Source organism: Enhydra lutris, unplaced genomic scaffold (assembly GCF_002288905.1).
Source record: "Enhydra lutris kenyoni isolate GAN:26980312 unplaced genomic scaffold, ASM228890v2 scaffoldscaffold82, whole genome shotgun sequence".
NCBI classification, from domain to species: Eukaryota; Metazoa; Chordata; class Mammalia; order Carnivora; family Mustelidae; genus Enhydra; species Enhydra lutris.
The window spans coordinates 1,193,157-1,214,037 of record NW_019154166.1 but is presented as its reverse complement, the minus strand read 5'-3'; the positions used below and the strand labels follow the sequence as shown (position 1 = coordinate 1,214,037).

General features: G+C 60.2%; 1 protein-coding gene across 1 annotated transcript; it reads right to left on the bottom strand.

Moving 5' to 3' along the window:
• Positions 1-740: 740 nt before the first annotated feature.
• LOC111161109 (nucleoporin 88) lies at positions 741-20,794 on the bottom strand. The gene is made up of 17 exons (XM_022524595.1): positions 20,500-20,794; positions 18,149-18,318; positions 17,287-17,412; positions 14,151-14,237; positions 12,893-13,069; positions 9,432-9,618; positions 8,962-9,109; positions 5,924-6,022; positions 3,622-3,712; positions 2,752-2,853; positions 2,243-2,401; positions 1,859-1,984; positions 1,710-1,775; positions 1,542-1,622; positions 1,325-1,451; positions 1,114-1,232; positions 741-951 (listed from the first exon to the last, which is right to left on the bottom strand). Exons 1-17 carry the CDS (start codon positions 20,779-20,781, stop codon positions 888-890), a joined length of 2,211 nt encoding a protein of 736 aa, XP_022380303.1. The 5' UTR covers positions 20,782-20,794; the 3' UTR covers positions 741-887.
• Between the last annotated feature and the right edge of the window lie 87 nt (positions 20,795-20,881).

The window sequence follows — 20,881 nt, the reverse complement described above, 5'->3', positions numbered from 1 at the left end:
GTCCACCCGCTCCCGGGGATGCCGGCCCCAAGCAGACGGATTCCTCCTTCGGGCACCGACGGCAGGCGGGGGGAGCCCCGCTGAGAACTTCCTAGACGAGCCCCCATGGAGCCCCGGGGTTCTGCTCTGAGACTGCAGCAATGCTACCTGGGGAGGAAGCACTTCCCGCAAGCGGGGCCACGGGACCCGGCCAAGGACGTGGGGTTCAATCCCCGAAGACAAAGGACAGGTCAGCTGAGCTCCCCGGGCGTCCCTGTGCTCGCGCTCCAACTGGACATTTGTGTCCGCGCACAGCTGACTCGTCCTTCCCTCTTGGCTTTCCACGGTGGTCACTCAGCCCCGCCCACCTTCCAGAACTCCCGCGGGCAGGTGCTAGAGGCGGACAGACCCATGTCCGGCGAGGCTCCTCTCCCGCGGAGGTCTGACCCACCTGGTGCCCATCGGGGACCACGCACAGCCCAGTGCCGCGCATCGGTGGCCCCTGCAACAGCTCTGAGCGGGCTTCGGGGGTGACCGTCTGACCGCGCTTGACATAGTGTTGGCACGAAACAGCAGCCGCCTCTGTTCCGTCCCGGGGTTCTGTCCGCCACGCTTGGACACCGCGGCCGCTGTCTGGCTGGAGCGTGGAGATGCGGGCCGGCGCGGGGAGGCGGGCGGTGCACGGCCGCGGTCCCAGAAATCCCTAGGTCCATGCTGCACGCAACCCTACACCTCAGCTTAAACGCAAAATCCATTCCAACTCCTGTGTAAAAGCATTTATTCGGTAATCATACACGCGGGTGGGGACATGCACCAGCAGGGCCGAGTGCGCCAAGGCCTCTTCGTGAGTGGGGCGTGAGCCCCCGTGGGAGCTATGGCCGCGTCTGCCTGTGGGGACCCGCCGCGGCTCAGAAGTTCACGTGGCTGCGGATGGCGTTGATCTGCTTCACCATCTCCCGGATGTGCTCGCCCCTGCGGGACGAGTCACACGGTCACTCGGGTCCGCAAGCGCGAGCGCGCCGGTGACACCCGCGCGCAAGGGCTTCAGCGGAGGCGCTCGGGCGTGTGGAGGATCCCGTGCGATGCCCCGGACCGCTGGGCTCCCGCCACCCCCGCCCACCGCCCTGGACTCACTCCTCCTTCAGCACCGACTGGATGCAGCTGCGCTGGTAGGCGCTGAGGGCCATGGCGGGCTTCTGCGGGCTCAGAGCGCGCGCCATCTTGCGCTGCTGGTAGTCCTTCTTCACGGTCACCTGCGGGGCGGGACGGCCCGGGCCCCATGTGCTGCGCCACCGCCGCCGGCAGACCCCCCGCCCCGCGCCTGCCCCGCTCCCGCCCTGCGCACCTGCTTGATGGCGCGGCCCAGGTGGCGCAGCTGCTCGGGGATGCGCTGCAGCTCCCGCCGCATGTCGCGCTCGCGGTCGGACAGCACCGGCAGCTGCGCGTGGACGCGGTGCAGCACCGTCTTCATCCTGCGGTGAGGCAGGTGGGCGGCTCAGCCCGCAGCGGGCCTGCGACTCCGGCCCGGCATCCGCGCCCCGGCGCACCCTGCCGCCACTGACCTGTTCATGAGGTCCTCCTGCTTCTCCTTGGCCTCCTCGTACTTGTCGGCCAGGTGTTCCGCCATCTCCCGCAGGTTCTTCCTGGCGGCACATACCGAGACGCTGCGGGCTGCACCCAGCGGCGGAGACACGGAGATGCAGCCGCCCGCCCGCCCGCCCGGTGCTTACCTCTCCTCGCGGCAGTGGCTGAGGTCCTCCAGCTGCTTCTGCTTCTGGTCGCACAGCAGCCGGACCCTGTGGGGCCGCACGCTCGTCAGGGGGGCCGCACGCTCGTCAGGGGGGCCGTGCGGGGGGGCAGGGGGCGCATGGGCCGGTACCTGCGCTGGATCTCCTCCTTGGCCAGGTCCTGCTTCAGCACGTATTGCTCCCGGAACACCTGCGTGGCGCGGCTCAGCAGCTGCAGGCACTCCTCGGGGGGCGGCGCCGCGGCCTTGTCCGACCACCTGCCGGTGGCCGCAGTCACCTCTCCGGCTCGCGCCGGGGTGGGGCCCTCATGCCGTGTGTCCTTCCCGGCCGCCCCGCAGCCCCTCTCCCTGCATCTGCGTCCCCTGCCGGTGTCTCGCTGACGGACCACGCCCGGTTCCCCTCACACCCGGCTGTTAGCATGCAGGGGACCGGAGGAGGGGGGACACGGAGGACGGACGGGCAGGAGGAACACGGGACGGGAACCTGGTAGAGCCCTGACGCCCTGAACCGCGTACTTCAAAAAGGCGGGATTCGCAACGCTCCGTTGCAAAATGCTTCTGATGTGCTTCTCAAAGGAGTCCGGGCTCTCGGCCAGGATGCGGAGAGGAGACTCGGCCGCGGCCTCATCTTCTCGGGTGCAGAGCAGGGGCGGAGATGCCGGGTGGACGGTGCTTCTGCAAGACACACGGGACTCCGCACTGTCCTCCGCGCGAGCCTCCGGGGCATCGACGCAGAGCTGGGAGAACACGACCAGCCAGAAAGCGAGTCTCCAGGGACAGGAGGAGAACACAGCGCTCTGCCCTGCAGGCCACCCTGGGGAAGCCGCCCCCCCCGCCCCACTCTCCCCACACCGCCGCGGCATGCGTGCAGGACAGGAGTCTGAACTGACCGGGCCGGGCACCGCACAACCGTCTGTCACGCAAACGGACTGTGCGTCTCCAGCAGGGGTCCCGGATCCGCCCCAGCCTCGCCGAGGGCTCCCCCAGCAGGACGGCGGAGTGTGTGGGGACGCGAGGGGACTTACAGCAAGGGCCGGATGAGGCACTCGTAGCTGCTGGTGACGCAGACCATCGTGGGCCCCAGGATGTCGGGCACGATCCAGAACCCTTGGATGGGCGCCGGCTGCCTGGAAAGACAAGGCTACAGGGCTGTCGCGCACCCGGGATGCGCCGCCCCTGCAGGAGCATCGAGCTGGGGACCAGAAGGCCGTCCTGCTGAGTCCCAGTCACCTCCCGTCCCCATCCTGCACCCTCTCCCGCGCTCCTTCCCTACGGGCCCAGCTCCTGCACCCACAAGCCCCGTCCACGCGCACGCGGCTTCCGCAACCAACCCTTCCTCCTGGGGCCCACGAGCATGATGGCAGGACAGTGATGCAGTGACCCCGGGACTGAGCTGGGGTCATTCTCTACCCCTTCACTCCCCGAACATCCACAGACCAAGTGTCCCTCAGCCACAAACTGAGCACAGCGCAGCGTGCGGCAGACAGATGCGGTCTGTGCCCTCACAGACTCACCTTCAGTAGCGCGCCCCGGAGCGCACTAGGAGGGCCTCCGGCAGACGGGCCCACGGTAGCCCGCGCTGAAGCCCTGACATGAGCTCGGGGCCACGCGTGAGGATGGGGACACACGGCAGGTGGCCATCAGGCAGGTGGCTTGACCCATAGCCCCTCAGGTCAGCAGTCGTGTCCGCGGGTGGCCCACGTGCACCCAGCAACGTGAGTTCAGCGGCCCGTGGGGAGGGGACACGCGTGCACCCAGCGATGTGAGTTCAGCGGCCCATGGGGAGGGGACACGCGTGCACCCGGCGATGTGAGTTCAGCAGCCCGTGGGGAGGGGACACGCGTGCACCCGGCGACGTGAGTTCAGCGGCCTGCGGGGAGGGGACACGGCCTTACCTGCAGGGCAGCGGCTTGGTGCAGAGGATGTGCTCCACGAAGCACTTCTGCTCGGCGGCCAGCTCCTGCAAGCTGTCCTTGTCCTCCTCGTCTGCGGGGGAGGGGCCCAGGGACCTGGGTCAGCAACCTGCGCACACAGCGCAGGCGCCCGCCGGACGTGGCCAAGTGCCCGTGCCAGAGCCTGGCCTCGTGTGGGCCATGCTGGCAGAGCGGCTGTGTCCGGGCAGCGGCCTAGACACAGGCCGGCTCCGCATCGGCTCCCCAAAACACGACCCCAGCAGCGCGCGAGCCACCGTGGCATATCATGCTCTGGGGCGGGGGGAACGAGAGCCTTACACCCACCGCCAGAGATTTCAGTCTCTTCGCGAGGGCGCCTGGGGGGCTGAGTCGGTGCAGCGGCTGCTTCGGCTCAGGTCACGCTCCCGGGGTCCTGGGGTCCTGCTCCCTGGGTACTGGGGTCACGCCCCGCGTGGGGCTCCCTGCTCAGTGGGCATCTGCCTCCCCTCCCCATCTGCTGCCCCCCGCTTGTGCGCTCTCATGCTTCCGCGAATAAGAAATCTCAAGTCTGTTCAGTTCCCGAAAGGAAACCCCATGCACGTGAGCAACCACACGAGTCCGGCCAATTGGCCCCCCGCCCTGCCCCCATGCGGTGGACCATCCGTGTCGTGCACCAGCCTGCTCTGTGCGGTCTCCATGCGCAGAGCCATGCAACAGGGAGCCGCAGCTGCGTCAGACCTCACCCCTCCCCAGTGCCGGCAGACACCCCGTTGCACGGCTGGATGGCTGCCCACTTGGCGGCGATGGACGCCCAGCTGTTGGGCGACTGCGCCAACGCCGCCGCCAAGAGCTGCATACTGCTGGACGTGTGCACCGAGGAGCGAATCGCCGGGTCACACCACGCTGGGTAACAGTGTGGGTCACCCGGAGAGGGACCAGACTGTTGACCCGTGTGGCACCACGTCATGGTCCGCACGGCCCGTGCTGGCGGCGCTCGTTACGGCCGGTTGGGACCGGCCGCTGTGACAGCCCTGATGTCCAGGGCTCGTGTGGTGTCTCCTTTCTGGGACTGACGCTGCCGAACGCGTCTCCCCACGCTTACTGGCCGTGCGCGCCTCATCGGCCGAACAGTATCACTCAAACCCCTTGTCCTTCCCTGAACTGGACTCTTGTCGTCTGCGAGGCTCCACAAGCCCCTCGCGTGCTCCAGCTACCAAGTCCGTGAGCAGATCTGGGCCGGGCGCTTCCTCCCACCCTGTGGACAGTCCTTTCGCTCTGTCACAGGGTTTTCTTCCACGAGTTCTACAGTTTCACTTCTGTCATCCCGTCTGAGTCACTCTTGTGTCACGGTGTGAGGAAGGGGTCCAATTCCGTCCTGTCGCGGCTACATGTACACGTGTCCCAGCACCGCGGGTCAGGAAGACCGCTCGCCCCGGGCCAACCCATGCTGGGCCCTGTGGAAGCCAACAGGGCTGTCCCCCCGTTCCACTGACCTACGCGGGTCTCCTACGTCCGCATGGCGCTGGGATCGCCGCACCTTCTGGGAGAGGCTCTGAAGTTGGCAAGTGTGGGTCCTTCAACTGGATTCTTGTTTTTCAAGACCGTTTTGGCTATTGCAGGGCCCTGGGATTCCAAACGAGTTTTCGGACCAGCTTCTCAATTTCTGCCAATTCAGACCCGGATGGCACGGGGTCTGCACACCAACTCAGGAGTGTTGCCATTTAAAAGTGCTAAGTTTTCTGATCCATGAACATGGGATATTTTTTTTTTAAGCTTATTTCTTTCAGCAACATTCTGTCGTTCTACGCTTATACTTTCACTTTTGTTAAATTCATTCCCAAGGGTTCTCTTCTGAAGCTAGTACAAATGGGACTGTGTTACTCTCCTTTGGATCATTCACTACTAGTGCACGGAAACACGACAGGTGTCTGCAGCCACAAGCCCCTGGAAACCATCAGCACAAATGCCCTGCAACAGGTCCCCTACATTAACCGCACAGAAGACCACGGTGTCAGAAGGGAGAATTGTGGCTCTGCCTTCCTAACCTTGAAGGCTTTATTTCCTTGGCTCCTTTCCTTGCCTGCCCGCTCAACGACGACGCTGAACACAGGGGCCAGAGCTGCAGCTCTTACGGGAAAGCGTGGGAGGCAGAACCCGTCACCCACCAGCCCGGATGTCTAGCGGAGGACTCCTGAGCTGGAACCAAGTGCCGGATGCTCAGCGCACTGAGCCGCCCAGGCGCCCCGACTCCAAACTACTTTCGGATAGAATCCAGGAAACACACTGTAAAGTACAGAAAACTCACCTGACCCAAGAAATTTGTGAAGTTTATGAATCCAAGTGAGCCCAACACTGTGCACGCCGGCCTCATGAGTGCAGTGGTATCTTGAGGGACACTTGGGATCTGCAAATGGAAGCACGAATGATACGATGGCAGCCGTCAGAGTACGGACAGTCGCCCCAGCAGCCGACAAGCACAGCGGGGGACAGAAGTGACCCTTGGTCTGCAGGACCGTCACACTACTGTGTCAGTGGTTTTGAAACTTGAAGATCTGAGTTCCATTTTCAAATATATTTTAGGTATTTTTAAAATAAACACAAGTCGTATTTTTCAACCAAAGAGTTCACCAACACGTATACACGTGCTGCCTTTCTGTCCCCGCTGTGCATTTATTTACCGCTCTTCAAAATAAAATGGAGTGGCCCTGCAGGAACGCCTGTGCCCACACATGTCCCTCCACTAAGCTACTCTAGCCAGGGCACTGGGCACAGCGCGCGGGGACGACCGCGGAGCCAGCAGCCCCATCACCACGTGTCCAGGCAGGTGTCAGCTCGCGGGTGGTTTTACGTTTAGTTTAAGCTTGAATTCTTTTTTCTTCCTTGAGTAAGTTTACTCCCAACAGGGGGCTTGAACTCATGACCCTGAGATCCAGAGTCACTCGCTCTTCCAGCTGAGCCAGCCGGATGCCCCAAGTGTATGCTGTTTTGGGTTTTCTTGGGTTTTATTTATTTATTTATTTTTTAATACAATTCTTGTCTGACAATCTTATATTTGCTTTTTTTTTTAAGAAAAAATTTGTTTTAGGGAGCATGTGTGCACGCCTGCGAGAGAGAGTTGGGGGTGGGGAGGCTCTCAAGCAGACCCCCCCCCCCGAGCATAGAGCCCAACGTGGGGCTCGAGGTCACGACCCCATGATCCCCACCTCAACCGACATCAAGAGTCGGACGTGACTGAGACACCCAGAGAATGCTTCACATTTACACAAGGAAGTACGAGGATCCGCTCGCAGTTTCGATGAAATCTCCTATACTTCTGAGCCCTAGTACCAGGGAGACCAGCTGACGCTAAAACACGAGTTCCTGAATACTTACAAATAATTATCCCTGCGACTTGGTACTTTCAAAAGGTTAAACAACTAAAACAAGATACAGAATAATTTACACGCTAAAGCTGATTTAAGATGCAAGTGTCGAGGGACACTGGTTGGCTCAGGGGAGCATGCAACTTGATCTCGGGGTTGTGAGTTCAAGCCCCATGTTGGGTGTAAAGATTACTTAAAAAAAAAGTTTGGGGGGCACCTGGGTGGCTCTGCCTTTGGCTCAGGTCATGATCCCAGGATCCTGGGATCGAGCCCTGCATTGGGCTCTGCTCAGCGGGGAGCCTGCTTCCCTCCCTCTTGCCTCTCTGCCTACTATCTGTCAAATAAATAAATAAAATCTTAAAAAAAAAAAAAAGTGGGGGGCACTGGCTGGCTCAGTTGATAGAGCATGTGACCCTCGCATCAGGGGCAGGAGTTCAAGCCCCACATCGGGCATGTAGCCTGCTTGATGAAGAAAAAAGAGGCAGCTGTCCTCCATAAGCCCCGAATGAAAACCTCCTTCTGTCTCACAACCCTTCTCACCGTTGACTTCACGGTAAGTAAGTGCTGCAAAGCGAATGTTAATGTTTTTGTCCTATTTTATATGTTGGGCTTCTGCACAACTCCCTCTCCAAACAGCATTAGACTGTTAACATAGTTTTAACAGCCCTGCTCTGTAGCAGTCCCCGGTCTGAACAATAAAATACTAAAAAGCTTCTCTTCAACTGCCCAAACTTGAGACTTTATCTTAGGCTCAAATCATCTCATTAGGTCTATGGTTTCCAACGGCTTTTCAAAACGTGTCCACGCTGAAGTCAACAGCAAAACCTCAGTGCTGGGAAGGAACCAGAATCTGTCACGGAAGAGGCAACATCCGTCACTGAGCGGGAATCTGCCAACACCCCACCATTCGGCAGCCACTCACTCAGTCATTAAAAATCTGGGTACATTTCGGTGACCGTGACATGCTGAGTATGAACACGAATGAGTCAAAAACTTCCAAGTCATACAACACATGGCATATCAGCTCTCAGAAAAACCAAGACAAAATTGCCTCTGTCTAAGGTCTCCCAGACACCTGTTCTCTTCGTAAGGAACCAAGAAGCGTGTGTCCCTTACCTCACCGGCTCCCCGTGTCCTCGTCTCTAAATTCTGACCCCTGCTGCTCGGACCGTCTAGTCAGACGTGCTCAGTGGGCTCCCCAGGCTGCTCTACTGCACGGGAGCCCCGAGCCCTGAAGGTTTGCTGTCCGCTCTGTGGAGCTGGACCCGAGCCGGCAGCTCCAGGGCCAGCGAACAGCAGTTCCTGTCCCCGCCCAGGCCCAGGAAGCCTGGAGGAGATTCCGGGAAGCAGTGGAGGGACAGCGGGATTGTAGGGACCGGTGTCCGCGGTCCTCCCAGGTCATCCAGGGTCACCCCGACCGTTTCAGATGAGAAGATGGAGCTGGAGGGGCTGACGGGAGGCCAGCTCGTGTCAGAGCTATCCCCAAACCCAGCAGGAGCCCGGCTCCTACCGCTCAGCCCTTGGCACCCCAACGGCCCTGGCTTCCAGGGGTTCAGCAGTCTCGGCAGAAGCTCCCCAGACTGGCACAGAGAAGCTGGAAAGCTCTGGTACCGGCCCAGGTCAGTTCACAGAGAAAAAGGTAAAAAGACTGCGTTCACCCGGTCTGGGAGCAACGACATACTACGATGTGTCTAGAAACGAAACAGGTTTTAAAGCCGTAGCGTCTCAGCGGCCTGTCGTGACCTGATTTTTAACATTTACTAAGGTCTGCGTAGATTTCAGATTTGAATCATGACATAAGCTTTCAACTAGACCAGGAAAATTCCCCGCTGGGTCTGGACGGCTCCAGACGGCAGACCGGCTGAGAACCTGGGAAGCCCGCCCGGCCTCTCTTGGCCCTGGAGGGTGCTCGGGGCTCGTTGGGCCTCCACACGCCCGGGAGCGGCCTGGCCCCGGCCCCGTACATGCAGGACCCCATTACCTCTGTGCAGTCTGATGGGACAAGAAAAGTCAGAATCGAAGGGGTCATCGTCCCCGGCGGCGAGCGTCAGGGCGAGCTCCAGCTCCACGCACTCGAACACATACAGAGACGGGACGAGGTCGGCCCTGGAGTCCCAGGACTTCTCTGACTGCGGAAGCAGCAGCGCCATCTAAGACGATCGAGTCTGTCCTGCCCGACAGCACCCCCGCCCTCACCTCCCGACCAGAGGAGACCAGAGGATAGAACGGCCTCTCATTTCCCGGAGATGTAAATCAGGTTCCAAAGAGCCCACTTGGGGGCTGCCCGGCTCCCTGCGTCTGTCACTGGAGGCCACACCACGGGACGGGCTGGCCAGGGAAGCCACGTCCCCATGCAGAGATGCAGAGCCCGCCTGCTCCCGGACTTCACCCCGCCCAGGACGCCTCCCACTGCACCCCCCCCCCCCCCCCCACCCCCCGTGACCGACTCACTGTCTGGTCGTCCTCCTCCTCCCCCTCCAGCACAACGCAGTGGTACAGCACTCCAGACTCAGTGGCGATCACCAGGATGTTGGGGACGCAGGGCAGGCAGAGGATGGCGCACGCGTCGTAGCCGTAGTTGTCTTCCGCTGCGGGGTGCATGGGCAGCGGGCCCAGCAGCTTCCCCACACCCCCGGCGCTGTGGAAACAAGGACACACGCTGGTGGGCGTCTGCAGAGGGAACCATGCCACTCCCAGCCCGGCTTGGACCAAGGTCCTGCGGCCGGCGCACCCCACCCCGCCTGTCCCCGAGCTTGGCACCTGGCTCTCCTGGCTCGGTTCTCCCCCCGGTGTTTCTCAACCAGAGACGTCTGCACCCGAGGGACAGGAACAGGAGGGACAGGAACAATGTCTGAAGACATTCTTGGTTGTCACGGGGTGGGGGGTGCTTACTGGTGCATGGGGGGACAGAGGGTGCTGGTCAGCTCAAACGTCCCTACTGTGGAGGCTGAGAAACCAGGCCCTAATCTAGGCCCCTTTCCCTTATCACGCCACCGATGGTCTACTAACCGACTGCTGCCGTCGGCCCCAGGGAGACCCTCGCTGCCACACCCTCAGCCGCGTCCTGCGGCCACTCAGCCCCCCGCACCTCAACACCTGTGCTTGGTCCCCTCCCCCCCTCCGGACTTCTCCAACACAGTCCCCTGAGGGCCGGCGCTCCCCGGATTCTGTCGCAAGCCCCGCCCCCTCCCGCTGCACAATGCACAAGGCACTCTGGGCTACACCCGCTTCTAACTATGGCCTGGATTCTGCACTTTCCCGGGGAACACAGCGGCTCTCCAGGGCTTCAGACAGTGTTCCCGTGGAGACGCCATCACTGAGTGCTGGGGGACACTCCGAGGGACAGATGTTCAGCTGGGGAAGCAGATGTGTAGCAAGAACTACCACATGTGGGCGGAGTGTGACAACACGGGGACTCACAGCACGAAAGGAACTCGGGGATGGACGGTGAAGGAAGGCAGTGCCTGCGTGGCTAGGGGGGCTGAGCGTCCGACTCTGCATTTGGCGCAGGTCGTGATCTCAGGCTTGTGAGATCGAGCCCCGCACGGGCTCCGCGCTCAGTGCCTGGTCTGCTCAGTCTCCCCTTCCCACTGCCCCTGCCGCGTGTGCTCTCTCCCTCTCTACGATAAACATTTTCCCCTAAGACTTTATCCATGTATTTGAGAGCAGGGGGAGCAGCAGCAGAGGCAGAAGGAGAGGCAGGCTTCCCACTGAGCAGGGAGCCCGATGCGGGACTTGATCCCAGGAACCCAAGATCACAAACTGAGCCGAAGGCAGACGCATAACTCAGCCATCCAGGCGTCCCCAAGTAAATCTTAAAAACAGAAAACCTCCCCCAGTGAGATGAGAAAGGGGTCAGGAATGAATGAGATCAACGGCGAAGCGGGTATTCCGGGCGGAGGCTGTGAGCGCCGCAAGCAGCAGCTCTGGAAAGTTCTGAAAGCACGGATGTCAAGTGCCCACAGGAAGGAGACTCTGCGTAGCGGGGACAGGAGCGGTCTGTGCCGTCCGAGCCCGAGGAGGGCGGCCCAGGACCAGCGGACACGAGCGGTCTCCGGGGCGATGCTCAAGGCTCAGAGCCACGCATCTGCAGGAGGAATGTGACAGTCGCGAGGGCAGGACACGGAGGGAGAACCGGGACTCGGGGCCGCTGGTGGAAGGGGAGAGGCTCTGCGCAGAAGACGTGGAGGGTCCAGAGCCAGAACAAGGGAATAGAGAGAAGGGGGTTTGCACTCCAGCAATTTTCAGGGTAAAATCAAGAGAATTTGGGACTGGCCTAGACTAGATGTAAGAGCACACAGTAGGCGTCCCTGTGGGTGGCAACAGGCTAATGGCGTCGGCACAGAAGCCCCCAGACGGGGTCCTGTGTGGAAGCTGGAGCACATTTGGGTCATGGAGAACCCGAGGGGAGCGAGTCCTCACAGACCTGTGCCTGGCGAGCTCTCGGCCTTTGTCATCCTAGTGGCTCTGCTCCCCCTCCTTGCGCTCCGGGGTCACTTCTGCGGCGTCTGCCCGCGGATGCCCCCAGTCCAAACTCCCGTGTCAGTAGCGACCTGGTGTCACAGGCCGCCCAGGCCCCCGCCCCCTCGCAGCGGCACCCACGACGCCCCACCCGGGTCTGCCGCGGTTACTACCTGTTGAGCCCACTCAGGACTGAAGTGCAACGTTCGGCCTCTCACCAGAGGCCTTTCTGGTTACAAACCAGCCCCCAAGTATCTTCCCTTGACTCGCCCATCCTGACATGGGAGACTCTGGTCTTAAGCTCCAGAGTCTGCCTCTTCTCCCAGGCCTGCGTTTCTAGCTGTCCAAGGAGCTCTCCCACGTTCCCGTCCCACATGCGGCCCGATGAGCCCTCGGTACCAGCGCCGCCCACCGCCCCATAAACTGCCCCTGCAGACCACGGCACTCGCGTGAGCGGGTCGCCCCTCGCCCGGCCAACAGCCAGGTCTCCCGGACCCTCCCTCTGTGCCGTCTACCGTGGGCACCTCTCCCCGCTTCCAAACAGCACAGTCCGGGTCCTGCAGGTGGTCGGCACCGTGTGCAACTGCACCTTCGAACGTCTCTCTGCCCCCGCGTGTCCCTTACCAACCACCTTACCCTTCTGTTAAGAAGCCATCACTGGCTTCCCACAGCCCTACTCCTATACAGGAAAAACCCATGTTCCTTTCCTTAAGATTTTTTTTTTTAAAGATTTTATTTATCTGACAGACAAAGATCACAAGTAGGCAGAGAAGCAGGCAGAGAGAAGGAGGAAGCAGGCTCCCCGCTGAGCAGAGAGCCCGATGCGGGGCTCGATCCTAGGACCCTGGACTCATGACCCGAGCCGAAGGCAGATGCTTAATTTAAGACTGAGCGGCCCAGGCGCCCCGACCCCACGTTCCTTAACCGGGTGTCTAATTTCACCAGATTCTCCATGGCCAGATACTTCCAGCTCTGTGACCTGATGCTGCGTCCCTGGAACCCCTGCTCCTGCCACAAATGTCCCATCGCTGGGCTGTGACTGACACGTGCACGTACTTTCATACTCCCTGGGGCGCCCCTCCCCAGCCCTCGGGGAATCCTGCACTAGACACGCGGCCTCTCCAGGAAAACGTCCCTCCCTCCTCTGGTGCGACCCCTCTCTCCCTCCCGAGTCTTGCTGTCTCTGTGCCACTAACGCTGTCTGGGTACAACCGGAATGTTCAACACCAGACTGCCGTGTCTGCCCTTCCCTTCGGCGCCCTGCTCGCCTGCGTCACCTCGTTCACAGTACGTCTGTGGCTGACGGCGAGGCAGTCAGAGGCCAAACGCTCGGAACCAGTCTTTCACAGAAACCAGGCCCTACAGGGCTGCCATGCTCCCGCAGCCTGAAAACCGTGGCGCCCAGATCCCGCAGTGGCAGATGTGCTCCGGGCAGCAGCGCCCCCACTCACCTGTGCGCCAGGCTGACGTACGTGAGGAAGGTCTCCCCATTCTCACACAGGATGTACAGCGGGTGCGCCACGACCTCGCCCTTGCCCTTCTGCGCAAACACGCTCCTCGGGACGGTGCACAGCGGCCCGAAGTCAAACGCGACAGCGGTCTCCCCCAGGGACGCTGAATACGCCCTCCTGCAGGATAGGTAAAGACCGGCCTGTTAGGAACGAAACAGCAGCAGCAGGAAGCGGGGATGGAATTTGCGTTCAGCGAAGAAGGGAAAAAACAAAACCCCCCACCCAAATGACAAAAGCGGCGGCCTACAGCGAGGCTCCAGCAGCGTACACCCGCAGACGTGCACGAGCCAGAGACAAAGAAAGCCGGAAAAGCCGCTGAGAACGGCACAGGTTCCTGCCACACATCTGGGAATCTGACAGCCCCGCCCGCTCGTGACAGCGACGGCCGAGACCCAAGAAAGGAGCACACGCCGCAGTGTCAGTGAAGGGTGTCAGGAAGGAAGTGAAGGGGGGGGACCCCGACAGGCTGCGATCTGAGCGCAGAGCCAGAGGACGGGCGGGAGCACGGGCAAGGGCGGGGCTGCGGAGAACGAGGGGTGAGGTGGCCGAGGTGGCTGGGCCCGGAGCCGGGGCACAGGGCGGGAGAGGGGCGGGGGGGGGGGGCAGGCAGGGGACGCCCGCCGGAAATCAGCGGGGTGGGGCAGCAGGGACACACAGCCCCCTGCTTTATACAAGTGTCCCCCCAGCTGCTGTGTGAGGAGATACAATGGGAGACCATGAGACATTTCATTTTCTCTTTAATATTTTCCCGTAGGCGTTCTTGATTTCCTACAGAAAACACATACGACCTTTGTAATTACGGCAGACAAGCGATAAACATGCTGTCTCTGGGGGCGCCTGGGGGGCTCAGTCATTAAGCGTCTGCCTGTGGCTCGGGTCATGACCCCGGGCTCCTGCTCAGTGGGGAGTCTGCTTCTCCCTCTCCCTCTGCTGCTTCCCCCGCCTGTGCTCTGTTTCAAATAAATAAAATCTTAAAAAAAAAAAAAAAAAGAGAGAGACACCCCGTCTCTGTCTTTTGAAGGCTGCTGTAACTGCTCATCCAGGAAGACCGCAGCCCCACACAAGGCTCCGAACACGGGTGTTTTCTCACCGCTGAGAGCGTGCTGGTCAGCGATGGAGAACCTTGAGTGTCTGTTAAAAGCAAATCTGTGATCCCAATAAACTGAAAAACCGTTTCCGGACATGAAGAACAACTTACCCTTTATTGAGTATCAGGCTTTCCTCCTCCGCCTCTGAAAGCACGATGACCCTGGCGGGGGTCTGAGGCTCGCGCAGAGAGTAGACCCTAGGACGGGGGGAGAGAGCCGCACTCAGAGCTCTGCCATCCCAAGTCCGCCCTTGGCCCGGCAGGTCGCTGCTTCGGGGCCATCCTGCCGGGGTCACGACCGTGTGTCCGCCAGAGCGGCGCGCTGCACCTGTTCTCCGACGACGGCACCTCCAGAAACTCTCCCTGTCATCATGAAGTCCCTCCCGGCATCCTGCAGGCCGTCCCGCCCCCGCTCTCCTATCCTGAGGCCCTGGGCGCACGCCCCCATCCAGGCACCGCCCGACCATCCTGAGTGGCCCAGCTCCCCAGCGCCGCCCGCCCCTGCCCGGCGCACACGAGCCTTGTCGGAGGAGCCGCATGTGCGGCAGCCCTGGGCCGTGGGGAGGGATGCTGCACCCCAGTCTACGCGCACTGCCCTTACACAAAGACGCAACATCACGTCACCCCTACTTTCCCAAAGGGAAGTATAAAACGGGAAAAATTCTTTCTTGCCAACATCATTTGAATTCAAAATAATGTAAACTTTCATAGCACGTGGCTACAGTGCAGAGAACTATCAAAAGGCCAGTATCGTGGTTAGCGACCCAATTCACCTACATACCCTCACCGAGTTAATCACTCACCTTGACAACCCTGAGAAAATCTGAACTTCGTTTGTTCCACTACCAGTAAAATGCCTTAACAGAAGTTTCTTTCTTTTTTTTTTTTTTTTAAAGATTTTATTTATTTGACAGAGAGAGAGATCACAAGTAGGCAGAGAGGCAGGCAGAGAGAGGAGGAAGCAGGCTCAGTGCTGAGCAGAGAGCCCGATGCGGGGCTCGATCCCAGGACCCTGAGATCATGACCCGAGCCGAAGGCAGAGGCTTTAACCCACTGAGCCACCCAGGTGCCCCTTAACAGGGGTTTCTGATGAAAACGTGACCCAACAGCACACACACACTGCAGTCTCCCTGCGCGTAAGCAGCACTGACTTCAAATCAAATGTGCCTACCGGATGGGATGCACGGGGGGGTGGAGGCCCAGGGTGGGTGGGGAGATCTTGGTGCCCCGAAACTGTCAACAGGGTCCAAAGCTTAGAATACACAGTAACTACCTGTATGTGTTTTTTTGTTTGTTTCTTTCAAGAGTAGGAGGAAGGGACAGAGAGACAGAGAGAACCTCAAGCCGACTCTGCACTGACCACAGAGCCTGACGCGGGGCTCAATCTCAGGACCCTGAGATCATGACCTGAGCTGAAATCAGGAGTCAGACGCTCAACCAACAGAGCCCCCCCAGACTCCCCATGTTTAAAAAAGAACCTTCAACAGCTGAGACCAGATATACCTCCTCTCAAGCTTAACTCCAGGAAGGTCTGGGCCAGTGCCCTCTTCCACCGCCCGGTTTCCCAGGGGAGGGGCGCCTGGGGGCTCAGTCGTTGCAGTGTCTGCCCTCGGCTCAGGTCATGATCCCGGGATCCTAGGATCGAGTCCTGCATCGGGCTCCCTGCTCAGTGGGGAGTCAGCTTCTCCCTCTCCCTCTGCCCCTCCCCGGGCTTGTGCTCTCCCTCACTGACAAATAAATAAAATCTTTAAAAAAAGACAGACATGCAGAAAGACCAACAGAGGAGCATCAGGAGTCCTTCCTCGGACACTACAACCTCTGTGGAAGAAGGGTGTCCAGCTCCAAAGCCAGATGGGAGGGGAGACACTCCACCAGATTCAGGGGGGCCTGTAATGTGGGGAGACAGGCTCTTATGTCCTCGCGGAATCCAGATGTGCTACAGGAAGCTGCAGGCCCCCAGGTAAAGAATCCCCGAGTGAACTGGATAGGTCACAGCCTGGGGTTGGGGGCTTGTGAATGCTACACAATATCCACCACTCACACATCACACATCAGGGGGTGGGCTGGAGCAGTGTGAGAAAGGACTGTGGGACCGATGCCCAGGTCCCTGGGGCCGTTGGAGGGCAGAGCAGTCACCCTCCAGGACAGCAGGGTGGTCACCACGATGCCACAGGAAAGACCGCAACGGCGGCACGAGTGCGAGGACCCTCGCTCCCCAGAGAGGCCCCGGGCCCGACCGTGGACAGAGCCAGTGGGAGACAGTGCTCCTCAGTGACGAGCAGCCCCTGAAGTGATACATAACGTTTGTACAGAGGAGCCGCGTCAGTGGAGGCCACCAGTAGCAGATGGGACCAGACGACCCGGAAATCAGGGTCAGGCCCACCAACTGCCAGCCAGCCAGCCTCAGCTCCCTTCACTCCTGAGGAAGCAGGAGGCAGCCCCCTCCCCGCACATCACCCCGCCTCCAAGTGTGGGGACAGAAACAAGAGCCAGGCCAGGTCACGCCCTCTGCACAAGTGTCCCCTCCCCTGGGGTCTGGCCTGTGCGACGGGCCAGGACCCAGAGCTGGTATGGACTGGACATCAGAGCTCCGAACTGCACACACCGAGTTGAGCAGCTGAAAGTAACCAGACAGCGATGAGATCTGTGTAAGAGGCCTGTAAGGGGTCAACAGCCAGCGGGAAAGGAAGAGCTCGCAGGGCATGGTTAAAAGTGGTGAGGAGAGAAGACGAAACGGTCCGCAGCTCAGCGGAGTCCCGACACAGCTTTTACATAAGGCAGATCCAGAAAGCTAACTGCGTAAATACCACAGAAGTCTCTGTAGGATTAGGGCCTTTAATCACGGAGTTCAAAACCTGTCAGATCAAACCAGCTCGTTTTACAGAGCTGGAAACTGAAGCTCCTCTTAAGTTTAAGATCTCCAAGACAAAGTGGCGTGTTAGGACGAGAATTCAGATCTCTCAATTCCCAGTTATACTCTCTTCTCCCCATGGGGCATTGCCTCCAGCAGAGCGCCTGGAGAGGGGTTAGGGTTAGGCTCCTGGGCAGGTTAGTGAAGGAGCGACAAGGCAGGAGGCCCGGCTAGGCAGACGAGCAGTAAGTAAGGCCTCGAAGTTAGCGCAGTCGGACAGCCCGCTGGCCTGAGTGCTGAGAGCAGCCTGAGACAGGTGCTGCGACACCCGGTGACCCGCCTGGGGGCCCACTGGCCGTCCCTGCGCGAAGCTACAGAGACAGAAAGACACCGCACCTTATCACGTTGTCTGACGTCAAGAGCACGACGTGGGGGTCCAGCAGCTCACTGGGGTACCAGGCGGCGTGCTTCAGCGTCAGAGACGGAGAGCTGGTGAGAAACCTCTCAGCAACGGGCGTGGTACTGAAACGAAGACGGTAGTTTGTCCAAAACTTCCTGCAGAATGTGGACCAAAGACCTTCTACAGGAAAACCTATCTTAACGCTCTGCTCTCATTCCCTTCCCCATCTTTCCTCCTCCCACATCTTGCCGAGAAGAGCACTCGAAGCCCCCATTCAGTCAGCATGCGTGAGGACCCACACGGAACCACCTTTTGAATCAGAGCTTCACACTGGCCCTCACGAGGGCCTCCACATACACTAACTGCTACGGTCACCTTACTGGCCTGGGAAGAGAACCAAACACGATGCTCCAACTGCAGAAACGGGGCAACGGATTTTTTCTTTTTTTTTTCGGAAACAGATTTTAGAAATGGAATGTTGCAAAACTAAAGGCGGTTTCTATCTTACGCTTGTCAACACATCTTTCAGCTCTGGCTTTTCCAGATTGTTGAAAAGATACAAAAATTAAACTTAGTTAAATTAAATGGACTTATATGCAGTAACTGCTTTTCAAAAGTTACCTTATTTCTACGCACACGAAGGAGCTGAACTCCGGTGAGCCGGCTGTGAGCCGTCAGGCAGAACGGCAGGCTCGTGGGCAGGCGAGGATCACATCAGCAGGAAGCCCGGGTGCGGCCCAGGTGGCGGCCTGTGCCGCTGGATCCACAGCACAGACAATGTAGCTTGCGAACCAAGGGGCCTGAGCCACTGCCCCGTGTGTTCCAAACCGACAAACGATAAACGGAAATACAACTTACCTGCAGTTCACTGTTGATTTTCCGCCTTCAAACTCAGAGTTCTTCCCCCATCTCTTAGGCAGCTCTAACACCGTAAGTCCTTTGGTTCCCACAAGCGCTATGTGATGCTGCGTTGGACTTAACAGGACTTGGTAGACTTCAAAGAGGGGTGGATTTATGCAGAGCAATCTCTGGAAAACAAAGCAAACTGGTCACAGTTCACGTCGCAGTAAGTACGCGGTAAGTCCTAGAAAGCACGACTGTCCCGGTGTAGTTTGGTCGGGCACCCGAGGCAGGCGCTGCTTTCCTCACTGCAGGGCAGTGACGCCTTCTGGGTAAGCGTTCACACCTGGGCTAGGAACTCACTGGAGATTTTTAACCGCTGAGATCAGGACGTAACATAAACCGCACCAGACTTCCCTCCCTTGAAAAACAAACACTACACATCAATTGCCTTTTTATGGCCGAACTCCAGCCTGCCCCGGACAGTCTCTATGCCCGCTCAGGTCAGCCTGTGTCCGCGAAGCCACCAGGCTCTGTCAGCCTCTGCGTCTCTCGACAGCTCTTCCTTTTCCTTCTGCGGCGGCTGTCATGGTCCGGGAGACCTCCTGACACATTACCCCGATCTTCTGGCCGGGGGTACACGCGTCTCCTCTGCACTCTGGATGACTCTGTCGCGGTCTTTGTCAGGCTGCACTGCGGTCATCCCGACCGTCCTGCACAGGTAACCGAATTCCTGACACTGTGTCCTTCCTTGCGTACCCTCGACACAATGTATGGCATAAAGTCGGCTCCAGGTATTTCAGTGCAGCAAGAAATGAACTCAGAGCATTCATAATTGGCGGCTGCTGTTCCGTATCAGGAACGGGACGGGGACAGAACAGCTTTCAGAGCTCGCGCAGCCGGACCCACACGGCGGAATCACAGAGCCACGCATTTTCGGGGGTTCTCAGAGCTGCTTGTCCCAGTGTGACCAGCCCTCACAACGCACTTCCTCAGAGCGGCATGTCCTGCTGCTTCTCTCCTGGCCACCCACACTCCCATCTTCTGTCCTTTCTACTTCCACTCATAAACCGGGAGACGCCAACGTATCACTCACCCTCCCGTAAGGAGACACCCTCAGCCAGGATCTTTCCACACACGACGGCTCTGCACACAGCACACAACGGGCGCTCTACCCCGTCTCCCTGCTGCGGCTGAGCGGCCCTTCGCCGAGTCCAGCCAAGGACGTGTGTCTCCCGCCGGTGGTCCTCGCTGACCCCACCGTCTTCTCGTCTGATCGGGTCCATCTCAAACTGAACAGAGGCCGCTGATCTTGGGCTATGTTTACCCTCTGAACACCTGAGATCACGCGTGACGATCACAAACTTAGGGGGTTTTGTTTTACTTTGTTTCTGAAGTCACTATTCTCCCTTCGTCAACATTTACATCTGCAACTCACGGTGAGCCGCTTTCCTGCCGGTGAGATTCTGGAAAGCTGAGAGCCACTCAGCCCTCAGTTTCCTGAGCGCCCCCCGCTCCAGGCAGCCTGCGAAGGACGGGGATGCAAAAGCAAGACCGACAGGCACGACCCCGCCTGGGTGGCTGCGGAGCAGAAAAGAGGGACAGCGAGCACCATGGACTTAATCAGGGCCGCTCTACACTCTGGCGAACAGAAATTTTACAGGAACAGACGGTCAACTTGGGACCGGTCTTCAGAACCGCAGAAACACCCCGGCACCTTGATAAAACCCGCGCATTTCTCCCCCGCAGGCACCGGGCAGGGGCCCACGACAGAAGGCACGAGTTAAGACAGGCGACACGTCTGCTATGTTTCCCAGTCTTTAAAAGACCCGCACCCGTGTACTGACCACCGTTCCCTCAGGCCAGCGCCGGGCCGCAGGAAGCCCTGCGCGCCGCTGCCCGCGTGCACGTGCCCGCGCTCACCCAGACCCCGCGCAGCTCCCGCCCGACCCTGCGCCGGCTCATCCTCTAGCGGGGGGATGAAGCAGGACCGGGGACCCCCTCCTCCACGTCGGCACGAAACCGCGAGCGGCCGCTTCCAGACCGACCCCGACTCGGCGCTCACAGCGACCGCGGCAGGAGGTCGGGTCTGTCTCCGCGACCTGGCGGGTGTCGCCCCACGAAAGCGGAGCCTCAAACCCAGCCCGCCACGCTCGCCTGCTGGGTTTCCCCTCGGAGCACCCGCACGCGGCTCCCCGGCCGCTGCCCCTGGCCCGGGCCCCCGAGAGCACGCGGGCGTCCGCAAGCCTCCGCCGGGGAACGGAGCCCGCCCACGACAGGCTACGAAGCTGCCGCGCCGAAGCGGAAGGGGGGGCGCGAGGAGAGACGGCGGCGCCGCGCCCCCGCCCAGCACGCGCGGCCCGGCCCACCTGGTACTGGGACAGGGACGGCTCCTCGCCCGCGCCGCCGCCCCGCAGGCGCACCACCAGGAACGAGCCGCCGTCGCCGTCCCACATGAAGAGCTCTCCGCCCAGTCCCACGACCAGGCTCCTCGTCAGCGGCGGCGCGGACGGCGACGGGCACGCCGGCTTCTCAGCCTCGCCGGGGCTCTGGCTCTTCAGCCCCTCGCGGAGCCGCAGGAACACGACGTGGTTGGGCAGCCAGGACTGCCACGGCTCCGCGTCGCCCGCGGGACCCTCCGCCGCTGCCATCTTAACCCGACTGCGCCCGTCGCCCCCGTGATGCCGCGCGCCGCTGAGCGCAGCCAATCCGCGGCCCGCCGGCGCGCTCCGGCCAATCAGCGAGCGGGCA

Coding starts and splice junctions, on each gene's coding strand:
- LOC111161109 (XM_022524595.1), bottom strand. CDS start 20,781: ATGGCAGCGGCGGAGGGTCCCGCGGGCGACGCGGAGCCGTGGCAGTCC. Junction 9,619..12,892: donor TACGTCAGCCTGGCGCACAG/GTGAGTGGGGGC, acceptor TTGTTTCCACAG/CGCCGGGGGTGTGGGGAAGC. Junction 1,452..1,541: donor CAGGAGGACCTCATGAACAG/GTCAGTGGCGGC, acceptor GCCTCACCGCAG/GATGAAGACGGTGCTGCACC.